This window comes from Pongo abelii, chromosome 19 (genome assembly GCF_028885655.2).
Source record: "Pongo abelii isolate AG06213 chromosome 19, NHGRI_mPonAbe1-v2.0_pri, whole genome shotgun sequence".
NCBI classification, from domain to species: domain Eukaryota; kingdom Metazoa; phylum Chordata; class Mammalia; order Primates; family Hominidae; genus Pongo; species Pongo abelii.
Genome location: NC_072004.2, coordinates 81,267,382 through 81,292,833, shown reverse-complemented (window position 1 = coordinate 81,292,833; position 25,452 = coordinate 81,267,382). Strand labels below are relative to the sequence as shown.

The following is a 25,452-nucleotide window of genomic DNA, read 5'->3' as shown; positions in this document are numbered from 1 at the left end:
GTTACTTTATGTCTTTTGATTGGAGAATTTACTTCATTTATATTCAAAGTAATTATTGATAGGTAAGGATTCAGTACTTCCATTTTGTAATTTATTTTCTGGTTGTTTTGTAGATTCTTTGTTCTTTTTTTCTTCCTCACTTGCTATCTTTCTTTGCAGTTTGATGATTTTCTGTAGTGATATGCTTTGAATCCTTTCTTTTTACGTTCTGTGCAACTACTATAGATTTTTACTTTGTGGTTACCATAAGACTTACATAAAACATCTTCTACTTATAATAGGCTACTTCAAGATGATAATAACTTTATTGCATATAAAAACTGTACACTTTTATTCTCCCTTAATTTTATGTTTTTGATTTCACAATTTACAGCTTTTTATAATTTGTATCCTTTAACAATTTTTTTTTTGAGACAGAGTCTTGGTCTGTCACCCAGGCTGTGGTGTAGTGGTGTAATCTCAGCTCACTGCAACCTCCGCCTCCCAGGTTCAAGCAATTCTCGTGCCTCAGCCTCCCAAGTAGCGGGGACTACAGGCACACACAACTGTGCCCATGTAATTTTTGTATTTTTAGTAGAGATGGGGTCTTAGTATGTTGCCCAGGCTGGTCTTGAACTCCTGAGCTCAAGTGGTCTGCCCCCCTCAGCCTCCCAAAGTGCTGGGATTACAGACGTGAGTCACCACACCTGGCCTCCCTTAACAATTTATTGCAGTTATAGTTGCTTTTAAAAGTTTTGTTTTTTAACCATCATACTAGAGATAAAATTGCTTTACACACCATACTTACAGCACTAAAGTATTCTGAATATGACTATGTATTACTTATACCACTGAGTTTTTTACTTTCATATGTTTTATGTTATTAGCATATGAAAGTGACTGTTTTTCAGCTTAAATAATTCCTTTTCATAATTCCTGTAAGGCAAGGCTCATGGTGATGACCTCCCTCATTTTGGGGGAAAGATGGAGGTGCGGGAAGATTTTACTTCTCTCTTATTTCTGAAGGATAACTTTGCCAGGTAGATTATTCTTGATTGGCAGCTTTTTTCCTTCAGTACTTTGAGTATATATCTTCCCACTGTCTCCTGGCATGCAGGGTTTCTACTGAGAAATCTGCTGATAGCCATGTTACAACTCCCTTGTATGTGATATGTATCTTCTCTCTTTTGGTTTTCAGAATTCTTTCTTTGTTTTTGATTTTTGATAATTGATTATGATGTGTCTTCGTGAACTGTCTTTGGGTTGAATTCGATTGTAACCTCTGAATATTCTGTCCCTGGATGTTGACATGTTTTTCTAGATTTGGGAAGCTTTCAGCCATTATTTTCTTAAATATGCTTTTTTTGGGGGGCATTTCTCTCTCTCTTCTCCTTTGGATCTCCTATTATGTGAAAGTTAGGTCTCTTGATGGTGTCCTGTCCCATAATTTTCATAAACCTTCTTTATTCTTTTTACTTTTTGCTCCTGTGACTCGATAATTTTAAATGTCCTGTCTTTGAACTCACTGATTCTTTCTTCTATTTGTTTGAGTCTGATGTTCAAGCTTTTAATAAAATTTTTCAGTTTAGTTATTGTATTCTTTATCTCTAGGATTTCTATTTTTAAAAATAATTTCCGTTCCTTTGTCAAACTAATTCTTTTGTCTGTATATTGTTTTTCAAGTTTTATTTACTTTTCTATCCATATTTTCTGATAATTCTATTGATATGGTTTAGATCTGTGTCCCAAACCAAATTTCATTTCAAATTGTAATTCCCAGTCTTGGAGTTTGGGCCTGGTGGGAGGTGATTGAATCATGGGGGTGGGTTCTCCTGAATGATTTAGCATCATCCCCTTGGTGCTGTTCTCGTGAAAGTGAGGGTATTCTCATGAGATCTGGTTGTTAAAAGTGTGTAGCACCTTCGCCCTCACTCTCTCTTGCTCCTGCTCTAGCCATGTGATGCACCTGTTCCCCCTTTGCCTTCTGCCATGATTGTAAGTTTCCTGAGGCCTCTCTAGAAGCCGAGCAGATGGTAGCATCATGCTTCCTATACAGCCTGTTGAACTGTGAGCCAATTAAACCTCTTTTCCTTTATAAATTCCACTCTCAGGGCTTTATAGCAATGCAAGAACAAACTAATACATCTGTGATCTTCTTAGAAGGATTATTCTGAATTGTCAGTCATTTTATAGATCCTCATACTTTTAGGGTTCATTGTTGGAGCTTTCTCTCTTAGTTTCTTTTTGTCGCGTATATTTCCTTGTTTTTTTTGTAATCTTTGTGTACCTACCTTGGTGTCTGTGCGTTTGATGAATTGGCTTCCTCTTTTGGCCTTTGCAGATGTCCTTTGGTGGGGATGGACACTTTCAATATTTAGTCTAGCCTAAGATTCTGGATGGACCAGCTGATAGTGACCATGAGCAAGCAGATTTTGCTATTGGGTTCTTTAGTTACGAGGGGCTGCTGCCTGTTATATGAAGTCAGGTGTGGCTCCTGGTTGTGCTTCACAGTCCAGTGAGACCATTGGCTAGGCTGCACAATCAAGCACAGCTGCTGGCTGGGCTCTGTGATAACCTCTGATTAGGCAGGGTTGCAGGCTGGGTTCCCTGGCATGGTGGTACTCATGTTTGAAATCTGTAGTTGGACAGGGCTGAAGGTCAGCCTCCAATGCTGTCAAGGTCTCTGGGGTTGCTGCTCAGCCAGCCACTCAGATGGGCAAAGCCAGATGCTATGCCCACAATTATGTGTAGTTTTGGGCTTGGCTCCCTGCCTGCACCTCAGGCTGGGCTCCAACACTAGACAGGGGCAGTCACTGCTAACATTGGATTGGACTACATGCTCTGCTCTACAGATATGTAGGGATCTGGGCTTGCCTCTGAGCCTGGGGAAGTATGCCAAGCTCTGAGGCTGGGTGGCAAATCTGGCTAGGGACTTGAGCTTGGCAGATCTGTCAACTGTGCTTCTTGCTCAGTGATGCTATTTGTTGGTCTCTCTGGTTGGGTGCCTCCACTGGCCAGAATGCAGAGGTTGCTGTGAGCTCCATTTTCCCTTCTTTGTTTCTAGCTGATCTCAGATGTTCTAGCCCTGCTAGTACTCCCAATGTTCCTTTTAAGGCGAGGCAGAAGTGGGCCTCCTGCCAAGCATCTTGGAATGCTGGGAAAGCTGGATGTTCACCTCTCTCCCATTGTAGAAACCATGGGCCCAGGGGAATCCTCTCTGTGTGGCACTATGGTGGTTTGTGGGAGGGACGATACAGTCAACGTGAAACCATTTCTATTATTTTTGTAATGTGACTTTTGTCAGTTCTGTGATCCAAGAACATGTCTCAGCCTCACTCCTATGGTTCTGGAATATTCATGAAGGTTTTCTTGTCTGTGAGTGGTTGCTAGTTGGATTTGTATGAGATAGACTGGAGCTGGGGAACTTTTATTCTACCATCTTGCTGATGTCCCTCCTCCTCATCCTTAAGAATTTAATACATCTTTACTTCACATACCATGGCAGCTATTTAATAAATATACAAAAGAAAGACTTGCCATAGTTCTTTTATTTATGGGCTCATTATCTGCATTACTAAACAAAGCTTACACATTTGAAACATTTCCATTTTATAGAGAAATACACAATGTGCTAGGAGAATAAAGATGTTAAATCCTAGAGCATAGAGAGAAGGAAGGCATTTATTCAGTTAGTGGGATTAAAGGACACCTTAGAGAAGAAGGAAAACTTGAGTCAACTTTGAAAAGACTGACTGGATGAAAAAAAAAATGAAAAGACCTACCGATAGTATGATGGGCAAAAGACCCTAGAGTCAAGAACAGCCATGGCTTGCTTGGAAAATATCAAGGGTACTGGAGTCTGGATTGCTGAGGACAGATTAAGGAGCATCTCACTTGAGGTCCAATATGAAAAGCACTGAAAGAGAGAGAGCCTTGAAACCAAAGTCTTGAGTTAGAAACAAAAAACCAAAGTGTGCTTGACTGTGCTTCCTTTGATCATTCCTTAAATTTATTCTTGACCACAATACTAATTACCTATGACTCAGTAATCTTAGAACTCTAATTGAATTTTACACTGATGACTTAATATTTTTGGGATTGCAATCCTTGGTATTTACAAAGAAATATTTGGGTGCTAAATATCATGCTATAATCTAGAGGGCATTCAAACTTCGATGTAAGAACCAGAAACTGGAATGTGGTGTTAGACACAGCAGTGGGTGGTAATATGCATTTCGTTCTCATGCAGTGAAACTGGTTGCCTTTCACTGAACATCTTTGTTCCTAGAACCTTAAAGTCTAATCATGTCTGAATAAATGCATTGAAATGTTTTTTTCAAATATATTGTGAAAAACTGTGAAAGAAGCATTTTTCATAGTTCATTTCCTCCAATATTCGTGTCTTAACTAATCTTAGTGCTTACCAAAAGGTAACCTGAAAGAAGGCATTGTGTACAAGCTGAACAAAGTAGAAGTAGTTCCACATACCAGTGAAGCAGAATAATAAGTAATATAAAGTAGCCAGTGGTAGAATGGTTGCCACGTTAACTGGTAATTGCCTCAGACAAAAAATATTGTCTTAAGTTATACCCAAATGTGCAGGGGTTTAAAGACAAGTAAAATACTGCATTGCTTTGAATAAAAGGCACCATTTTCATGTTGTTGACATGGAGAGCTTTTTCATGACTGTGAGAACATCTCTTTCTCATTGCATCTGATCATAACAAAGTGATAGAAAAAGTTAGGTCCAACATGCTTTTATTTATTTTGTGTGTGTTTTAAAGAATTTGGAACTAAATGTAGGAAATTGTAAATTCAGCAAGTCTTGAACCAAGTTGGGTACACTGTGCAATCTTTGTTTTCATTTGATTAGTATTTATTGATTCCCTGTATGTGCCAGGCACTGTGACAAATGGTTGATACTATTTCACTGATGACAGTGAACATGGGGTGACGTTACACTGCGGGAGAGAGACATTACAAACAGCCTTAATGAAGATGTAGATTATATAGTGAATCTGAAGGTGGTATATCCTGTGGAACAAAAGGGTAGCAAAGCAGAGATAGGGGAACTAGGTGGACTTAGTGGCTGGGGAATTGCAATGTACAATTTAAAATTGAGTGGTCTAGAAGGTCTCAGTACAAAGGTGATGCTAAACAAAGCCTCAATACTTTGAGAAAGAAGCTGTGTGAATATCAGGCAGAACCTCCTGCCCACAAGGTGAGAGCACTTCTGACACATTGTAGGCCTGGGCAGCAGGTAGGTGGACTGTGGTGGTGGTTGTGGGATAGAGCAGTAGAGATGAGATGTGAGAGGTCACTGGGATTGGATTATGTGAGGCCTCATGGGTGTGGTGGAATCTTTGACTTTTCCTTTTTCCGTTTTCTTTTTTAATAACAGCTTTGTTGAGATAAAATTCACATACCAACAATTCACTCGTATGTGTACAATTCAGTGGTTTTAAAAAATGTATTCAGGATGTTATGTAAATATCATCACAATCAATTTTAGAAAATGTTCATCTTCCCCCAAAGAAACACCATACCCTTTAACAGTTACCCTCCCAGATCACCATCTCACCCTAGGCAACCACTAATCTGTTTTCTGTATCTATGGATTTGCCTATTCTGGAAATTTAATATAAATGGAATCCTACAGTATGTGGTCTGTTGTGACACTTAGCTTAATTCTGTCAAGGCTCATCCATGTTATAACGTGTGTTAGTTTTTTTTCTATTTATAATTAATTTTTGTTTTGAGACAGGATCTTACTCTTCTTCCCAGGCTGGAATGCAGTGGTGCAGTCATGGCTCACTGCAGCTACAACCTCTGGGGCTTAAGCGATCCTGCTGCCTTAGCTTCTCGAATAGCTGAGACTGTAGGCCCGTGCCACCATGCTCGGCTAATTTTTTTTTTTGTAGAGACACAGTCTCACTATGTTGCCTACACTGGTCTCCGACTCCTGGGCTCAAGCAATCCTCCTGCCTCAGCCTCCCAGAGTACATGTATTAATACTTCTTTACTTTTTATGATTGAATAATATTCTACTGTAAGAATATACCACATTTTGTTTATTCATTTATCAACTGATGGATATTTGGGTGGTTTCCTCTTTTTGGATGTTATGAATAATGCTACTATAAACATTTGTAGACAAAGTTTTGTGTGGATATATGTTCTTATTTCTTACCTTGGAGTGGAACTACTGGGACACATGTAACTCTATTTAATGTTTTGAGAAATTGTCAGACAGACTGTATTCCAGCATGTCTATACCATTTTATATTCCCAGCAGCAGTGTTGAAGGTTCTGACTTCTCTACATCTTTACCAATACTTGTTACTATTTGTCTTTTTTTATTATTGCTATTCTTTGGGGCATGAAGTGATATGTCATTCTTGTTTTAATTTGTAATTGCTTAAAGACAGTGATGTTGAGCATCTTTTCAAATGCTTTTTGGCCTTTTGTATATCTTTTTAGAGAAATATCTATTCAGGCTCTTTGACCACTTTAAAATTGAGTTTAATTATCCATTTATTATTGGGCTATAAGAGTTCTTTATATATTCAAGATATAAGTCTCTTATCAGAGATATGATTTGGAAATATTTTATCTCATTCAGCACATACCAAGGGCTTAATTAAATTTTGTTCAATAAATATTAGAATGCCTTAAATTATATTTTCACTGCATTATTGTTGTAATTTTAGAATTTAGTCAATTATATACCAATTTTAATTTCCCTCCTTAAATAATTAAAATATATTAAAATGAATTGATAAATGTCTCATTTTTTAATACTTTTAAATTCATCATTATTATTGGTGAGGTGTTTAAAATCTGTCATTTAAACAAATGGACAAATTACAAAAATATGGAACACAATTTTTTGTTTAAAAAATTAATATTTGATTTTTAAATTTTATAGATGGAAAAAGTGGAGGCAGATCTAACTAGATCCAAATCTCTTCGTGAGAAACAATCAAAGGAGTTTTTATGGCAACTGGAGGACATCAGACAGCGGTATGAACAACAGGTTGGTCTTTCATTTTGATGCTGCCATTAAATTTTTAAAATACATGAATAATTTATCTTTTAAAAATCGCTATCACAAAATATCTGCATAATGAAAACATTACTAAGAGCTGTTATTAACAATATATTTAAAATAATGTTTGTTTCAATAAAATCTGTAAACAGAATTTTAACACTCCACTGAAGTTTATTCTGACAGTTTGTTTTATCTGAATGTTTGATTGAAACATCGATTGTAATTGATGAGACTGGGTAGTTTATAAGAAAAGAGGTTTGATTGGCTCACAGTTCTGCAGGTTGTACAGAAAGCATAGTGGCCTCTGTTTCTGGAGAGGCCTCAAGAAGCTCCCAATCATGGCAGAAGGAAGCGGAAGCAGGCACCTTACATGGCAAAAGCAGGAGTCAGCAAGTGAACCAGTGAGAGAGAGAGAGAGAGAGAGAGAGAGAGAGAGAGAAGCGAGGAGGTGCCGTACACTTTTAAATGACCAGATCACTCATGAATTCAGAGTGAGAGCTCACTTATCACCAAGGGGATGGCCCAAGCCATTCATGACGGATCCGCCCCCATGATCCAAACACCGCCCACAAGGCCGCACCTCCAACACTGGGGATTACATTTCAACATGAGATTTGGGTGGGAACAAGTATCCTAACAATATCAGTCATTCTTCTGTCCTGTCAGAGCACTAGTTAAACCTCCATTTATTTGAGAAATAGGGTTGAGTACTTACTATGTGCCAGGTGCTGTCCCTGGCATGAGGGAGAACAGCAACAGAGAGAACATGCCTCCTCTCTCATGGAGCTTGCTTTTCGATGAGTAATCAGTCTACAAATTAAAAAGTGAAATAATTTTGAAGAGTGAGTTGTTATTGTTATTATTATTATTATTGTTATTATTATTATTATTATTTGAGATGGAGTCTCACTCTCTCACCCGGGCTGGAGTCCAGTGGCACCATTTTGGTTCACTGCAACCGCCACCTCTCGGGTTCAAGCGATTCTCCTGCCTCAGCCTCCCGAGTAGCTGGGATTACAGGCACACACCACCACGCCCGGCTAATTTTTGTAATTTTAGTAGAGACAGGGTTTCACCATGTTGGCCAGGCTGGTCTTGAACTCCTGATTTCAGGTGAAATGCCCACCTCAGCCTCCCAAAATGCTGTGATTACAGGTGTGAGTCACCACGCCCGGCCTGAAGAGTGACTTATGAAGAAGAAAACATGGTACCTTTATAGCCTTTGCCAGGTGGAGGGTGGGAAGGGGATTACTAGCCTTGAATAACTGGTCAGGGTTTCCCTGACATCTGTGCTGAGTTCTAAAAACTAGGAAGGAGCCAGCCATGAGCTCTGGAGGAATAGTATTCCAGTCTGAGGGAACTGCATGTTCAAAAATCCTGAGAAGAGAGCAAGATGGAAGTGTTCAGGGAAGATTAATGATGATGAAGACCAGGTTAGCCAGAGTATGGGGAGAAAGGTTCCTGCTGTAGGAGATGAAGGGGAAGAGGGAGGTTAGGACCAGGATATGTAAGGAGTTGAGATTTTGTCGTCAGTGCTCTGCCTCTTACTTAGTAATACAAAGTTTTATTTTCTTCTTTTAAAAATATATTTCTGCTTATTCCCAGAATACTTAAGATTACTATTCATTTTTAGCTTGGTTTTGCTTTGGTAAACATGATCCTAAATCTCAATGACTTAGAACAAAAAACACTTATTTCATACTTATGTCACGTGTCCTTTGAGGATTGACTGCAGCTCTGACCCATGTCATGTCATCTTGAGTCCAGTTTTTAGAATGAACTATCTGGAACATTGCTATGGGAAATGGAGAAGGAAATATTTTGAGCATTTGCTGGCTTATAAAATTGACTCAGAAGTAAGTTTACTCACATTTTATTGGCCAAAGCAAACATGGCCTCCCTGGTGTAATCCTCCGCCTGGAAGGAGCATCACAGAGAAGACCATCAAATGGGGTTAGCATAAAACAATTTACCATGCTGACTACAATTGCAAACTTAGAAAATGTAAAAATGTAGAAAATGCTGGAACTGGATTTTTTTTTAATTTATTTTTGTTTTTGTGGGTTTTTAAAATAATAGACAAAGGGATACTTTATTTTTTTATTTTATTATTATTACACTTTAAGTTTTAGGGTACCATTGTGGAAGTCAGTGTGGCAATTCCTCAGGGATCTAGAACTAGAAATACCATTTGACCCAGCCATCCCAATACTGGGTATATAACCAAAGGACTATAAATCATGTTGCTATAAAGACACATGCACATGTATGTTTATTGTGGCACTATTCACAATAGCAAAGACTTGGAACCAAGCCAAATGTCCAACAATGATAGACTGGATTAAGAAAATGTGGCATATATACACCATGGAATACTATGCAGCCATAAAAAATGATGAGTTCGTGTCCTTTGTTAGGGACATGGATGAAATTGGAAATCATCATTCTCAGTAAACTATCGCAAGGACAAAAAACCAAACACCGCATGTTCTCACTCATAGATGGGAACTGAACAATGAGAACACATGGACACAGGAAGGGGAACATCACACTCTGGGGACTGTTGTGGGGTAGGGGGAGGGGGGAGGGATAGCGTTGGGAGATATACCTAATGCTAGATGATGAGTTAATGGGTGCAGCACACCAGCATGGCACATGTATACATATGTAACTAACTTGCACATTGTGCACATGTACCCTAGAACTTAGGCACATTCTTCATCAGGCAGCACAGGCGTTATGACACCGGACCAGTAAAAAGGAAATGTAGTCTTAGTAGACAAAATATTCATCATTGAACAATATATACATAGACACAATAATTAGATGACATTTATTGTTTTCAACTTTAAAAACTAGCTTAGGGTTACAGAACAGGACATAGATGTTACCAACTGTATTAGTCTGTTCTCACGCTGCTAATAAAGACATACCTGAGACTGGGTAATTTATAAAGGAAAGAGGTTTAATGGACTCACAGTTCCACATGGCTGAGGGGGCCTCACAATCATGGCAGAAGGCAAAGGAGAAGCAAAATCACCTTTTATATGGTGGCAGGCAAGAGGGCTTGTGCAGGGGATCTCCCATTTATAAAACCATGGGATCTCGTGAAACTATTTACTACCATGAGTACAGTACGGGGGAAACTGCCCCCATGATTTAATTATCTCCACCTGGTCCCACCCTTCACACATGGAGATTATTACAATTCAAGGTGAGATTTGGGTGGGGACACAGCCAAACCATATCACCAGCCTTGCTATTGTAACAGTAAAGGTTAAGATGGTGTAGGTATGGAAGTGGAAGAAAGGGATGGAGGGGCTGGGAGGGGAAGGGTGAAAGCACTGAGGTATTATCATGAAGTGTGGATTTGAGCAGCTGCCCGTATCATGAAACAAAACACAGAGGCTTTAGTATATTCCTAATTATAGGGTTGACCACTGGAGGAACTGAGAGGAGTAGAGTAACTAGTAAAATGGTGACAGGAGTGGGAGAGAGCAGCAAGGGAGTGTAAATGAGCTAAATCCCCATTTGTCCTAGTGGAAGGCCTATAAGGAATGTCTAGCTTTGGTAAATTAAGAAAGAGCTATGTAGCATATTTTGTAGAGGTAGGGAAGTAATCACCAGAGAAAGGAGCACAGACATGTTTTAAAAGAGTTGCCACCAATATAGGAGTGGGATGGGGCAAGGACCTGTTACTTTTTATTAGAAGATGATCTTTACCATTTGATTTTTAAAAATCATGTGTGCATGTATGCAGACACATATGCACATATGAATATGTACACTCTAATATACATATTCATATATAGGATATATATGTTCTATTGTTCCAAAAAAACTAATTCATATCGATTTTAATCCCAAAATTTTATTTCTTAGAACCTATCCTATAGAAATACTTACACATGTGCAAAAAGATGCATGTTCACATATGTTTCGGGAGGATTATTTGTAATATTGAAAAAAGTTATGAATAAAATGAATGATTAAATAAATTATGCTGGCCGGGCGCGGTGGCTCATGCCTGTAATCCCAGCACTTTGGGAGGCCGAGGCAGGCGGATCACGAGGTTAGGAGATCGAGACCATCCTGGCTAACATGGCGAAACCCCGTCTCTACTAAAAATGCAAAAAATTAGCCGGGCATGGTGGCAGGCACCTGTGGTCCCAGCTACTCGAGAGGCTGAGGCAGGAGAATGGTGTGAACCTGGGAGGTGGAGTCTGCAGTGAGCCAAAATCGCGCCACTGCACTCCAGCCTGGGTGACAGAGCGAGACTTTGTCTCAAAAATAAATAAATAAATAATGCTAAATACCTACTGTGGAATACTATATACTTATTAAAAAGATTGATATAAATCTGAAGGTGCCAACATATGCAGATTTCTAAGACATATTGGTGAGGGGAATAAAGCGCTTCTTAGAACACTTTGTATATTATGATCCCATTGATGTAAAATTAAAACATACGTGTCTCAAAGTTAGATATGTAAATTCAGTGAAAAAATTCTGTAAGATTATACATGACTATGGAATTGGCCTGGTATTATGGGTTAGGGTTATGATGAATTGAGACTTTCATCGTATGCTCTAAATAAAACTTTTTTACTTCAAATTTCATAATGAGCATATGTTATGCGTTACTTGGATAAGTGAAACATTAAAATTATGAATGCTAAGAAACATTAAAATGGAATAATATTTTGGAGCATTTATATTATATATATTTTTTCTTAGAGATGGGGTCTTGCTCTGTCTCCCAGGCAGGAGAGCAGTGGCATGATCATGGCTCACTGCAACCTTGAACTCCAGGGCTTGAGCAGTCCTCCTGCGTTAGCCTCCCAAAGTGCTGGGATTACAGGCTTGAGTCACCGTGCCTGGTCTATATTATATTCTATAACATTTTAAGTGGGTAATAAATTTGGATTAATGAAATAGAAAATAAATTCAGACAATTTATATGCAGTGTAAAAAATGACCAACAAATGAAAAGCCTAAAAGAGAAGAAAAGATAGACGATAGAGCTGACAGATCATTTTCAACAGTGCCAAAGTATGGATAACTTTAGACTTTCTAACTGCAAAAGCCAGTGCAATGGAGATATTCTATCAGATTCTTTTTTTTAAAAAAATGGTTTTATATAAAAATGAAGTAGTTAATTTCTGATTAATATGTGATGGCAACCGAAAGTCATTCTGACACATGCTAAATTAAAAATATGTATTTCCCCTGAAATACACTTCTATCTGAAGTGCCATGGAGGATGTTTTCCACAGCTTTAGTGATGGGAGGAAGTTGCTTGGAAACTGGTTTCAGAAACTAGGTTTAGAAAACTAGATGAAGAATTGGAGGCTGGAATTGGGGAGGAAGGGGTAGTAAGAGGGAAACAGAGGTAATAATCAAATGTAAATAAAAATATTAAGGAAGGGCAATGAATGTTACTTTTTATTATGCTATAGTTACAAAGTATAATTGAGGTAATTTTGTATTAAAAACAATATTAGAAGCACTAAGAAAAATAAGAAAAATGTCAGTTCCTCTAAGTAAACTGATGAAGGAACAGGGGAGAAGGGAAAACCAAATTTAAAGCTCTTTATGTAACACAAATGCTAGTCAGAGGTTATGATACTACAGGGTGAGTGTAAGATGTTGCAGAGTTCTCTGTGGGAGTTTTAAAATTATATTCTCATTTTGATGATAATCACATGGGTCACAAATTTATAACCAAGTGTGGCCAAATGATGTCAGCACCTGATTTGCATTTATTTTGTAATTGTTTTGGCATGCCACTGACTTTGAAAGTCAGACACAATAAGAAAAAAACACCAAGGAAAATTGAAATGCATTTGACTAAATAAAAAGTATTTTGAGGAGACAAACAAAAAGACAGCAGTAACCTCTGCAGACTTAAATGTCCCTGTCTGACAGCTTTGAAGAGAGCAGTGGTTCTCCCAGCACACAGCTGGAGATCTGAGAACAGGCAGACTGCCTCCTCAAGTGGGTCCCTGACCCCTCACCCCCGAGCAGCCTAACTGGGAGGCACCCCCCAGCAGGGGCAGACTGACTCCTCACACGGCTGGCCGGGTACTCCAACAGACCTGCAGCTGAGGGTCCTGTCTGTTAGAAGGAAAACTAACAAACAGAAAGGACATCCACACCAAAAACCCATCTGTACAACACCATCATCAAAGACCAAAAGTAGATAAAACCACAAAGATGGGGAAAAAACAGAGCAGAAAAACTGGAAACTCTAAAAAGCAGAGCACCTCTCCTCCTCCAAAGGAACGCAGTTCCTCACCAGCAACGGATCAAAGCTGGACGGAGAATGACTTTGACGAGCTGAGAGAAGAAGGCTTCAGATGATCAAATTACTCCGAGCTGTGGGAGGATATTCAAACCAAAGGCAAAGAAGTTGAAAACTTTGAAAAAAATTTAGAAGAATGTATAACTAGAATAACCAATACAGAGAAGTGCTTAAAGGAGCTGATGGAGCTGAAAACCAAGGCTCGAGAACTACATGAAGAATGCAGAAGCCTCAGGAGCCGATGTGATCAAATGGAAGAAAGGGTATCAGTGATGGAAGATGAAATGAATGAAATGAAGCGAGAAGAGAAGTTTAGAGAAAAAGGAATAAAAAGAAACAAGCAAAGCCTCCAGGAAATATGGGACTATGTGAAAAGACCAAATCTACGTCTGATTGGTGTACCTGAAAGTGACGGGGAGAATGGAACCAAGTTGGAAAACACTCTGCAGGATATTATCCAGGAGAACTTCCCCAGTCTAGCAAGGCAGGCCAACATTCACATTCAGGAAATACAGAGAATGCCACAAAGATACTCCTCGAGAAGAGCAACTCCAAGAAACATAATTGTCAGATTCACCAAAGTTGAAATGAAGGAAAAAATGTTAAGGGCAGCCAGAGAGAAAGGTCGGGTTACCCTCAAAGAGAAGCCCATCAGACTAACAGCGGATCTCTCAGCAGAAACCCTACAGGCCAGAAGAGAGAGGGGGCCAATATTCAACATTCTTAAAGAAAAGAATTTTCAACCCAGAATTTCATATCCAGCAAAACTAAGCTTCATAAGTGAAGGAGAAATAAAATACTTTACAGACAAGCAAATGCTGAGAGATTTTGTCACCACCAGGCCTGCCCTAAAAGAGCTCCTGAAGGAAGCGCTAAACATGGAAAGGCACAACCGGTACCAGCCACTGCAAAATCATGCCAAAATGTAAAGACCATCGAGACTAGGAAGAGACTGCATCAACTAACAAGCAAAATAACCAGCTAACATCATAATGACAGGATCAAATTCACACATAACAATATTAACTTTAAATGTAAATGGACTAAATGCTCCAATTAAAAGACACAGACTGGCAAATTGGATAAAGAGTCAAGACCCATCAGTGTGCTGTATTCAGGAAACCCATCTCACGTGCAGAGACACACATAGGCTCAAAATAAAAGGATGGAGGAAGATCTACCAAGAAAATGGAAAACAAAAAAAGGCAGGGGTTGCAATCCTAGTCTCTGATAAAACAGACTTTAAACCAACAAAGATCAAAAGAGACAAAGAAGGCCATTACATAATGGTAAAGGGATCAATTCAACAAGAAGAGCTAACTATCCTAAATATATATGCACCCAATACAGGAGCACCCAGATTCATAAAGCAAGTCCTGAGTGACCTACAAAGAGACTTAGACTCCCACACATTAATAATAGGAGACTCTAACACCCCGCTGTCAACATTAGATGGACCAACGAGACAGAAAGTCAACAAGGATACCCAGGAATTGAACTCAGCTCTGCACCAAGCGGACCTAATAGACATCTACAGAACTCTCCACCCCAAATCAACAGAATATACATTCTTTTCAGCACCACACCACACCTATTCCAAAATTGACCACATAGTTGGAAGTAAAGCTCTCCTCAGTAAATGTAAAAGAACAGAAATTATAACAAACTATCTCTCAGATCACAGTGCAATCAAGCTAGAACTCAGGATTAAGAATCTCACTCAAAACCGCTCAACTACGTGGAAACTGAACAACCTGCTCCTGAATGACTACTGGGTACATAATGAAATGAAGGCAGAAATAAAGATGTTCGTTGAAACCAACGAGAACCAAGACACAACATACCAGAATCTCTGGGATGCATTCAAAGCAGTGTGTAGAGGGAAATTTATAGCACTAAATGCCCACAAGAGAAAGCAGGAAAGATCCAAAATTGACACCCTAACATCACAATTAAAAGAACTAGAAAAGCAAGAGCAAACACATTCAAAAGCTAGCAGAAGGCAAGAACTAACTAAAATCAGAGCAGAACTGAAGGAAATAGAGACACAAAAAACCTTTCAAAAAATTAATGAATCCAGGAGCTGGTTTTTTGAAAGGATCAACAAAATTGATAGACGGCTAGCAAGATTAATAAAGAAAAAAAGAGAGAAGAATCAAATAGATGCAATAAAAAATGATAAAGGGGATATCACCACTGATCCCACAGAAATACAAACTACCATCAGAGAATACTACAAACACCTCTACGCAAATAAACTAGAAAATCTAGAAGAAATGGATAAATTCCTCAACACATACACTCTGCCAAGACTAAAGCAGGAAGAAGTTGAATCTCTGAATAGACCAATAACAGGCTCTGAAATTGTGGCAATAATCAATAGCTTACCAACCAAAAAAAGTCCAGGACCAGATGGATTCACAGCCGAATTCTACCAGAGGTACGAGGAGGAACTGGTACCATTCCTTCTGAAACTATTCCAATCAATAGAAAAAGAGGGAATCCTCCCTAACTCATTTTATGAGGCCAGCATCATCCTGATACCAAAGCCTGGCAGAGACACAACCAAAAAAGAGAATTTTAGACCAATATCCTTGATGAACATTGATGCAAAAATCCTCAATAAAATACTGGCAAACAGAATCCAGCAGCACATCAAAAAGCTTATCCACCATGATCAAGTGGGCTTCATCCTTGGGATGCAAGGCTGGTTCAATATACACAAATCAATAAATGTAATCCAGTATATAAACAGAACCAAAGACAAAAACCACATGATTATCTCAATAGATGCAGAAAAGGCCTTTGACAAAATTCAACAACCCTTCATGCTAAAAAGTCTCAATAAATTAGGTATTGATGGGACGTATCTCAAAATAATAAGAGCTATCTATGACAGACCCACAGCCAGTATCATACTGAATGGGCAAAAACTGGAAACATTCCCTTTGAAAACTGGCACAAGACAGGGATGCCCTCTCTCACCACTCCTATTCAACATAGTGTTGGAAGTTCTGGCCAGGGCAATTAGGCAGGAGAAGGAAATAAAGGGTATTCAATTAGGAAAAGAGGAAGTCAAATTGTCCCTGTTTGCAGATGACATGATTGTATATCTAGAAAACCCCATTGTCTCAGCCCAAAATCTCCTTAAGCTGATAAGCAACTTCAGCAAAGTCTCAAGATACAAAATCAATGTACAAAAATCACAAGCATTCTTATACACCAACAACAGACAAACAGAGAGCCAAATCATGAGTGAACTCCCATTCACAATTGCTTCAAAGAGAATAAAATACCTAGGAATCCAACTTACAAGGGATGTGAAGGACCTCTTCAAGGAGAACTACAAACCACTGCTCAAGGAAATAAAAGAGGATACAAACAAATGGAAGAACATTCCATGCTCATGGGTAGGAAGAATCAGTATCGTGAAAATGGCCATACTGCCCAAGGTAATTTACAGATTCAATGCCATCCCCATCAAGCTACCAATGACTTTCTTCACAGAATTGGAAAAAACTACTTCAAAGTTCATATGGAATCAAAAAAGAGCCCGCATCACCAAGTCAATCCTAAGCCAAAATAACAAAGCTGGAGGCATCACGCTACCTGTCTTCAAACTATACTACAAGGCTACAGTAACCAAAACAGCATGGTACTGGTACCAAAACAGAGATATAGATCAATGGAACAGAACAGAGCCGTCAGAAATAACGCCACATATCTACAACTATCTGATCTTTGACAAACCTGAGAAAAACAAGCAATGGGGAAAGGATTCCCTATTTAATAAATGGTGCTGGGAATACTGGCTAGCCATATGTAGAAAGCTGAAACTGGATCCCTTCCTTATACCTTATACAAAAATTAATTCAAGATGGATTAAAGACTTATACGTTAGACCAAAAACCATAAAAACCCTAGAAGAAAATCTAGGCATTACCATTCAGGACATAGGCATGGGCAAGGACTTCATGTCTAAAACACCGAAAGCAATGGCAACAAAAGCCAAAATTGACAAATGGGATCTAATTAAACTAAAGAGGTTCTGCACAGCAAAAGAAACTACCATCAGAGTGAACAGGCAACCTACAAAATGGGAGAAAATTTTCACAACCTACTCATCTGACAAAGGGCTAATATCCAGAATCTACAATGAACTCCAACAAATTTACAAGAAGAAAACAAACAACCCCATCAAAAAGTGGGCAAAGGACATGAACAGACCCTTCTCAAAAGAAGACATTTATGCAGCCAAAAGACACGTGAAAAAATGCTCACCATCACTGGCCATCAGAGAAATGCAAATCAAAACCACAATGAGATACCATCTCACACCAGTTAGAATGGCAATCATTAAAAAGTCAGGAAACAACAGGTGCTGGAGAGGATGTGGAGAAATAGGAACACTTTTACACTGTTGGTGGGACTGTAAACTAGTTCAACCATTGTGGAAGTCAGTGTGGCAATTCCTCAGGGATCTAGAACTAGAAATACCGTTTGACCCAGCCATCCCATTACTGGGTATATACCCAAAGGATTATAAATCATGCTGCTATAAAGACACATGCACACGTATGTTTATTGCGGCATTATTCACAATAGCCAAGACTTGGAACCAACCCAAATGTCCAACAATGATAGAGTGGATTAAGAAAATGTGGCACATATACACCATGGAATACTATGCAGCTATAAAAAATGATGAGTTCATGTCCTTTGTAGGGACATGGATGAAATTGGAAATCATCATTCTCAGTAAACTATCGCAAGAACAAAAAACCAAACACCGCATATTCTCACTCATAGGTGGGAATTGAACAATGAGAACACATGGACACAGGAAGGGGATCATCACACTCTGGGGACTGTTGTGGGGTGGGGGGAGGGGGGAGGGATAGCATTGGGAGATATACCTAATGCTAGATGACGAGTTAGTGGGTGCAGTGCACCAGCATGGCACATGTATACATATGTAACTAACCTGCACATTGCGCACATGTACCCTAAAACCTAAAGTATAATAATAATAAATAAAAAATAAATAAATAAAAGTATTTTGAGTTAAAAAAGTAATTGAAGAAATAATTGAAGCAGATATCTTAGGCAAAGAGTTAACTCTCCTTATAAAATTAATAAATGTATAATATATAAAAATAATTAGCAGATAAATATAGTAATTAGCGTAAATCATAAGAAAATCATTAATGTCCCAATAAGTGACCTGGCAAAGGAAAGAGAGAGATAAGAAATGAATTAAGTGAACAGCCGTGTAGAAACGTTGTTAGTCTTGGTGTTAATAAAAATGCAAATTAGAATTAACCATGATGTGCCATCTAAAGTCGGTAAAAGTTTAGTGAAATTGGTACTTTTATACATGCTAGTGGCATTACAGGCTTTTTGGAAAGGATTTTGGCAGATTCTACCGAGAGTCATGAAAAACGCTTACACCCTATGACCCAATTATCCTTAATCTCAAAAATCAGACAGAAATATAAAAACAATGATGTTAATTATTTTTAGAGGATGGAATCATGGTGAATTCTTTTTTCCTATACCCCCTATTATCCACATTGTGACAGTTTCACTTTTTTAATGTAAAAAATGTATATAAATTTGTCTGGGAGCATGTAAACTTCAAAGGCTTTTCTCAGAATGATAGATTTTAAAATCTATCAATTTTTTGTCTTTGTATTGATCAAAAATAATACTAACACAATAGGGGATACCGATAAATTCTTTAAAGAATTGATACTATTAATGGAAGCCATACACCATTGCATCAATTTTTCTTTCTTTTTTTCATGAAAAGAGATGATACAAACGTAGTATATAACAGGAATGTAAAAACACACACAAGGGTACCTCAGGTGGGTGCAGATTTCACCTGTTTTTATTCTTTCTATGTCTAGAGGTCTATACATTAGAATCTAATGCTGAGGATGAAGATCCCAGGTGGTAGTTCACTAAGGAAAGATGAAGGCAGGATTATGAGCTAGTACATTTTAGGAGAATATTTATTGATGTGACAATATACAAACTTTTTTAGTTAGCTTTTTTTTTCAGCAGAATATTCTATTAACTGTAATGGTATTTCCCCTGACTACTCCAAATTGTTAGGATTTTTTCCTGTGGAAGTTTATCCTGACAAATGATAGGCATACAGTAGTGAGCTCTACAAGCCAGCATGAGTACACTAAGAATGAAGCCGATTAAACTCAGCTCATCTCCTTCTTTGAACAGGGCAGCCAGGCTGGTAGATAAGGAAATAGGAGTAGATGTAATATATCTGGCTTTCGTGGAGCCATCTGACGGTGCCTACATGAAGGCAGTATGGGGAAATATGGTTTGAATATTGGTACCTTTATGTGGTTAAGTGATAGTTCAAAGGGCCATCTCTGAATGATTAGTGTCAACCTGAAGTGAGATTTCTGTGTCTCTCAGTCAGTCGAGGATGATAAGGGATTAAAAGAAAAAAAAGTTTAAAGTTTCCCAATGCTTAGAGTTCTGAGGAATAGTTAATATGTAGGATTAAAAAAAATGAGTTTTCTGCAGCTTTAAACTGGCTAGAATTAAGAAGATTACATTTATTGAGGTTGAATATAAAATGCCATGCTTTGGTTTAGAAAATCAGTTGCAAAAGTAGAAGGAAGACAGAAAGCCACAGAGATAAGGGGAATGTGGTGCCTGGGACACAGGGGACAAGAGGGCTGACAGATATGGTCCCAGGTATTGTTTACATTTCAGGTCACATAAGGAATAGGTCGATTTCGGTCACCACATTTTAAGCAGGCCACTGACAAACTCGAACATGTTCAGAGAAGAGTTTTCAGAGTGTAGAAAGGTCTGGAACTAAGTCAGAGGGGAATATTTAAAGGGAGGATTGCATATCTCTCTGTTTGTAAATTTAAGGTCTGAATTTCAGGGAGCACTGGGCTTGGTCTGTGTGATAAAAATCCTAAAAGCCCACAGTTATTAGGATCTACCCTGGACCAGGCACTACTCTGCTTGCTTTACACATATTCAGCCACTCCCCATCTTCACGGTAATATATATATAATATATATATAATATATGTATAATACATATTATATATAATAATATATTTTATATATTTTTTATATATATATATGTATATGTTTTTTTTTTTTTTAGACAGAGTCCCTCTCTGTCACCAGGCTGGAGTGCCAGTGGTACAATCTCGGCTCACTGCAACCTCTGCCACCCAGGTTCACGCGATTCTCCTGCCTCAGCCTCCCAAGTAGCTGGGATTACAGGTGGTGTGCCACCACTCCTGGCTAATTTTTGTATTTTTAGTAGAGACGGGGTTTCACCATGTTGGCTAGGTTGGTCTCGAACTCCTGATGTCAGGTGATCCACCTGCCTCTGCCTTCCAAAGTGCTGGGATTACAGGCGTGAGCCACCGCACCTGACTCACAGAAATCTTGTGAGGTAGCTACCACTGTTTATTGTTTTCATCTTCTAGTTGTAGAAACTGAAGTACATCCATTTAAGTAAATGGCCCAGGGTCCCACAGAGTTCATAGGTGGTGGATTCGGAACCTGAACCTGAGCCCTGCTCTTGACCCCACGGAGTTCCAGGGGGCAGAAATTGAACCCATACATAGATGGTACATCAGGAATATTTTGAATTGTTTCAAGGTAGTTCTTTTCTAAAGAACTCCTCCTTCAAATGTGCAACAGTTTTTCTAGTGAGAAAGTAAGTTTCCAGTGTGAGTGGGTTGTGGTGTGTTTTTGGAGTATTCTGGAGGGATACTGTGCCTTCCGGGGACTGTCCTACTGCAGTGGTCTCTTCCAAAACCAAGATTCTGGGACTTTCTGTTCATCTGCCTGATTAGATTCCCAGCCCCTCTTGACAGACTGACTTCTCTGATTCCACCGCTGACTCATTCACTTAGGTACCTGTCTGGCTGGATTTCCCCGTATCAGGACTCTTGCCTACTTTCTCAGTTGCCATTCAAATGGAAGTGTGAACATTTTTCTATTATTTTGTTTTACTTTTCTCTAAAAGGTAAAATTGTCAGTGTTATGATGATAGCATTTCACATCAGGAGGGGATTTAGATGCCGAGCATCTGGGGCCCTTGCTTCTCCAATTCAGGTAAGGTGATCCTGGGGGGAGTGTGAGCAAGTGCCAGGGGTTGCTGAGGCTGCATACATGCTTCCTAGAGTGTTGCATCCACTCAGTTCGATTGTGGGAAAGCAACGTAGTTTTACTACTGAGGTAACATTCCTATTAAAACAAACATAGACTTTCCTGTTTTGTAAAATGCAAAGTTCTCATGAATTTTTAAGACAAAATAGGACATTTCAAAGAAACTTCCAGCTTGCAGAGGCTGCTTCAGGCTATGCCCTCAGATCCCCCAGGGGGGTCCTATTCATTTTCACTGCTGCTAAGAGTACTTTGGTGGAAAAGTTTTAAAAGCACTTATCCGGTCTAATCCTCACATTTTATAATGAGGGAACTGACTGACATTCAGAGGGAATGAATGGACTTGTGCCTTCTGGGCCTCAGTTTCCTTCTCCAGTTTTAATTTTTGAGGCCCTCTTTTACAGAAAGCATCGTGCCAGGAACTGTAATGAAGTGAAAACAGCAAAATAGTATTTTAAAGTATCTTAGCCAAAATCCAGGCATAAAGTGTGCAGATGTGGAAAGAAAAACATCAAACACATGGGCTAAATGCTCACACAAATATCCTGTAAAGCCCAAGCTTTCATCAAGATTTCCTGTTTCTTTCCTGTATAACCCATTGGAACAAAAAGACAATTCTAATTGTCTTTTCACAAACCTCATTCAAGTTGGAAACAAACAACCAACCAGGCATGCTAGGACTTCCTGGACTATAGAGATTTCTTTGGCAACTCCATGATATCATTCTTTAATCTTGTGTTTTATATCTTTGCTTTCCACTACAAAGCCTTGAAGGAGAAATGTAATTCAGCAGATAAACAAGTGGCCAGCTTCTCCAGAAAGAATAAGTGCTTATTGTCAATGATTACAAAAAAAAAAACACAAAACACTGAAGGGCCAACTTCTTACAAGCCACCATTATTTAAAACTTAAAATATTTTGTTAGCAAAGACAGTAGCAAAGACAAATTATGCAAGATATGCAAGTAGGAAATTTTAAGTGAAGGTCAGTTGGGATATTTAAAAAGCAGATAGCACGCGATTCCCAGTCCTTGTCCTTTGTAAATATTCTAGTCATTAATTAGCTAGGTGGTATAACCTTCAAGCTTAGGCTTCTTTTATTTTAATTTTAATTTTTTTTTTTTTTTGAGACAGAGTTTTGCTCTGTCACTCAGGCTGGAGTGCAGTGGCTAAATCTCGGCTCACTGCAACCTCCACCTCCCAGGTTCAAGCAATTCTCCTGCCTCAGCCTCCCAAGTAGCTGGGACTACAGGCACACGCCACCACGCCCGGCTAATTTTTTCTTGTATTTTAGTAGAGACGGGGTTTCATCGTGTTGCCCAGACTGGTCTTGAACTCCTGAGCTCAGGCAATCCACCCGCCTTGACCTCTCAAAGTGCTAGGATTACAAGCGTGAGCCACCGCGCCCGGCCAGGCTTCTTTTAAATGAGACTATTTAGTCTACACTGGAAAAGGAGATGGTGGAAAGGAAGAGAGGGAGAAAAGGGGAAGATCCTCACTAGTGTATGTTCCCAGGAAGGTGGAGATACTGGGCAGCTCCCCACATCACGCGAGGAGCTGCTGGCCTTGGATGATGGCCAGGTCTCTCTCCTGTGCCTTGTGAGAAAAGAAGGAAAGGCCAGGTGTGTAGAAGTTTGTGGATCTGCAAAAGGCAGATGAAGACATTCTTATTACTGAGGTTTTTCTTTGTCAGATAGGCGGCAAGATCATTTGCTGAGACTGGAGGAATTACATGGACAGGAGAGCAAATAAAAGTGGGAATTGTTTAAAGTTATTTGGGTGATAGCAAGACTGATCCAAGTAGAAAGACTTCGTAAACTTTCTCTTCGGTATTGAGGTAAAGGAGGTAAATGACCATGGATTTGTGGGGCTCCCTAAAATCCCTTCAAAGTGGATTTCCACATGACTTATTGATTTCTAGATATGTATGATTTATTGTACATCCAGTATGCTGCTCTTACTCTCTTTTATTCTTGCTTACCTTATCATACTCTTTTTGAAAGTCTTTTTTTGCTTGACCTTCCTCTTCCAATTCTTAATAAATTTTTGAACCCCAACTACATATCAGCCCCTGTAGTCCTCAGTGGTGATCGAGACAAATGCAATCCTTGATCTAATGATGCTTCCTTTCAACTTACTTCTTTGAATAAGCACCAAATTCAGGGAATGCAGCTACACCACAAGTCACAGATTGGTTCTGCAGGCAATGGCAAAGTACCAGATTCCCAGCCATTAGGCTGCCAGACTCAGAGACCCAGGCCGTGATGCTACAGAGCCTGGGCCCCTGTGTCCAGGTTCAGTGGTCGGAGCCTAGAGTCATAGAAGGGGTGCTGATATTTAGTGAAAGGCAATTGAAGAGCCTTCTCTTCCTCTTTTTTTTTTCTTTTGGCCTGAAGCTGTTCTCATCTAGGTTAAAACAAGTGGCACCTTTAGCTAGAGTGAATATTAAAAGAGCAAAGATGGGCTGGGTGCAGTGGCTTATGCCTGTATTTCCGGTAACTCAGGAGGCCCAGGAGGGAGGATTGCTTGGAGCCAGGAGTGAGAGACCAGCCTGGGCAACGTAGTGAGGCCCCCATCTCTATTTAAAAAAAATTAGACTGGCATGGTGGCTTGCACCTGTGTTCCAAGCTATTTTAGAGGCTAAGGTGCGAGGGTTGTTTGAGCCTGGGAGTTCAAGGTTGCAGTGAGCTTTGATAGCACCACTGCACTCCATCTAGCCTGGGTGACAGAACAAGACCCCACCCATTTCAAAAAAAAAAAAGAAGTTTTCCTGGATAGTGATATCGACTAACTCATTATTCCTTCTTTAAGTACCTTTAAAATATAAAGTAGAACTAATGCCTTCTCAATCATTCGTTATTTCACACGTTTATTGAGTGACTATGTGCTAAACACTCTTCCAAGTGCTTAGGATATAACAGTGAACAAAATATAGTCTTTACCCTTGTGATGGAAGAGAAAAACACTACCACTACCCACCACCACTACCAACCACCACTACTACCATACATACATACACACACACACAAACACACACACCACCCACACACCCACACACCCAAACACACCACACACACACACCACACATACAAACACACAGACACCACCCACCCACATACACCACCCCCCCCCACACACACACCACACACACCACCCACACACCACACACACACACACACACCACCCACACACCACCCACCCACACAAACACACACACACCACCCACCCACACACACACAAACACACACACCACACACACACACAAACACACACAAACCATCCACACAGACACACACACACACACTTTTTCAAAACATAATTTAAGGTAGGGTGAGGTAATGATAACTGTTGTGAAGAAAAATAGAGCAAGCTAAAGTGTTTGTGAGTGAAAGGGCTACTTTATAATGGTTATTTTATACGAGGTGTTATTGTAGATAAGATTGTTAGTGAAGGACTCTACTGAAATGATATTCAAATTAAGACCTGGATGAAGTGAAGGAGGAAACCATACAAAAACCTGAGGTAAGGAAAGAACATTCCAGGCCGAGGGAAGAGCAGTTGCAACAGCCATGAGATGGGTTAGTTTGTAGCTGGAATGGAGTGAACTTGGAAGACAGTGGTGGGAGCCAAAGTACAATACAGGGTAGATTTTATCACATCCTGTGGACTGTGGTGAGAGATTGGATTTTATTCTGAGTGTGTTGAGAAGCCATTGGAGCATTTGAGCAAGATCTGGTTTGCGTTTTTTTTTTTTTTTTTTGAGATGGAGTCTCACTCTGTCACCCAGGCTGGAGTACAGTGGCGTGATCTGAGCTCACTGCAACCTCCGCCTCCTGGGTTCAAGCGATTCTCCTGCCTCAGCCTCCCAAGTAGCTGAGACTACAGGTGCTTGCCATCACACCCGGCTAATTTTTTATTGTATTTTTTGTAGAGACAGGGTTTCACTAT

At 39.4% G+C, this 25,452-nt stretch overlaps 1 protein-coding gene across 50 annotated transcripts in view; it reads left to right on the top strand.

Annotated features, from left to right (window-relative positions):
- CEP112 (centrosomal protein 112) overlaps positions 1–25,452 on the top strand; it is a 599,014-nt gene that overhangs the window by 275,718 nt on the left and 297,844 nt on the right. For all 50 annotated transcript variants that reach the window (XR_010138342.1, XM_024234943.3, XM_054537262.2 and 47 more), the window contains one exon: positions 6,908–7,015. Coding sequence is in view for 49 of the 50 variants with exons in the window: in XM_024234943.3 (XP_024090711.1) it covers positions 6,908–7,015 (108 nt within the window). In the remaining variant the exon portion in view is untranslated. The remainder of the gene's footprint in view (positions 1–6,907; positions 7,016–25,452) is intronic.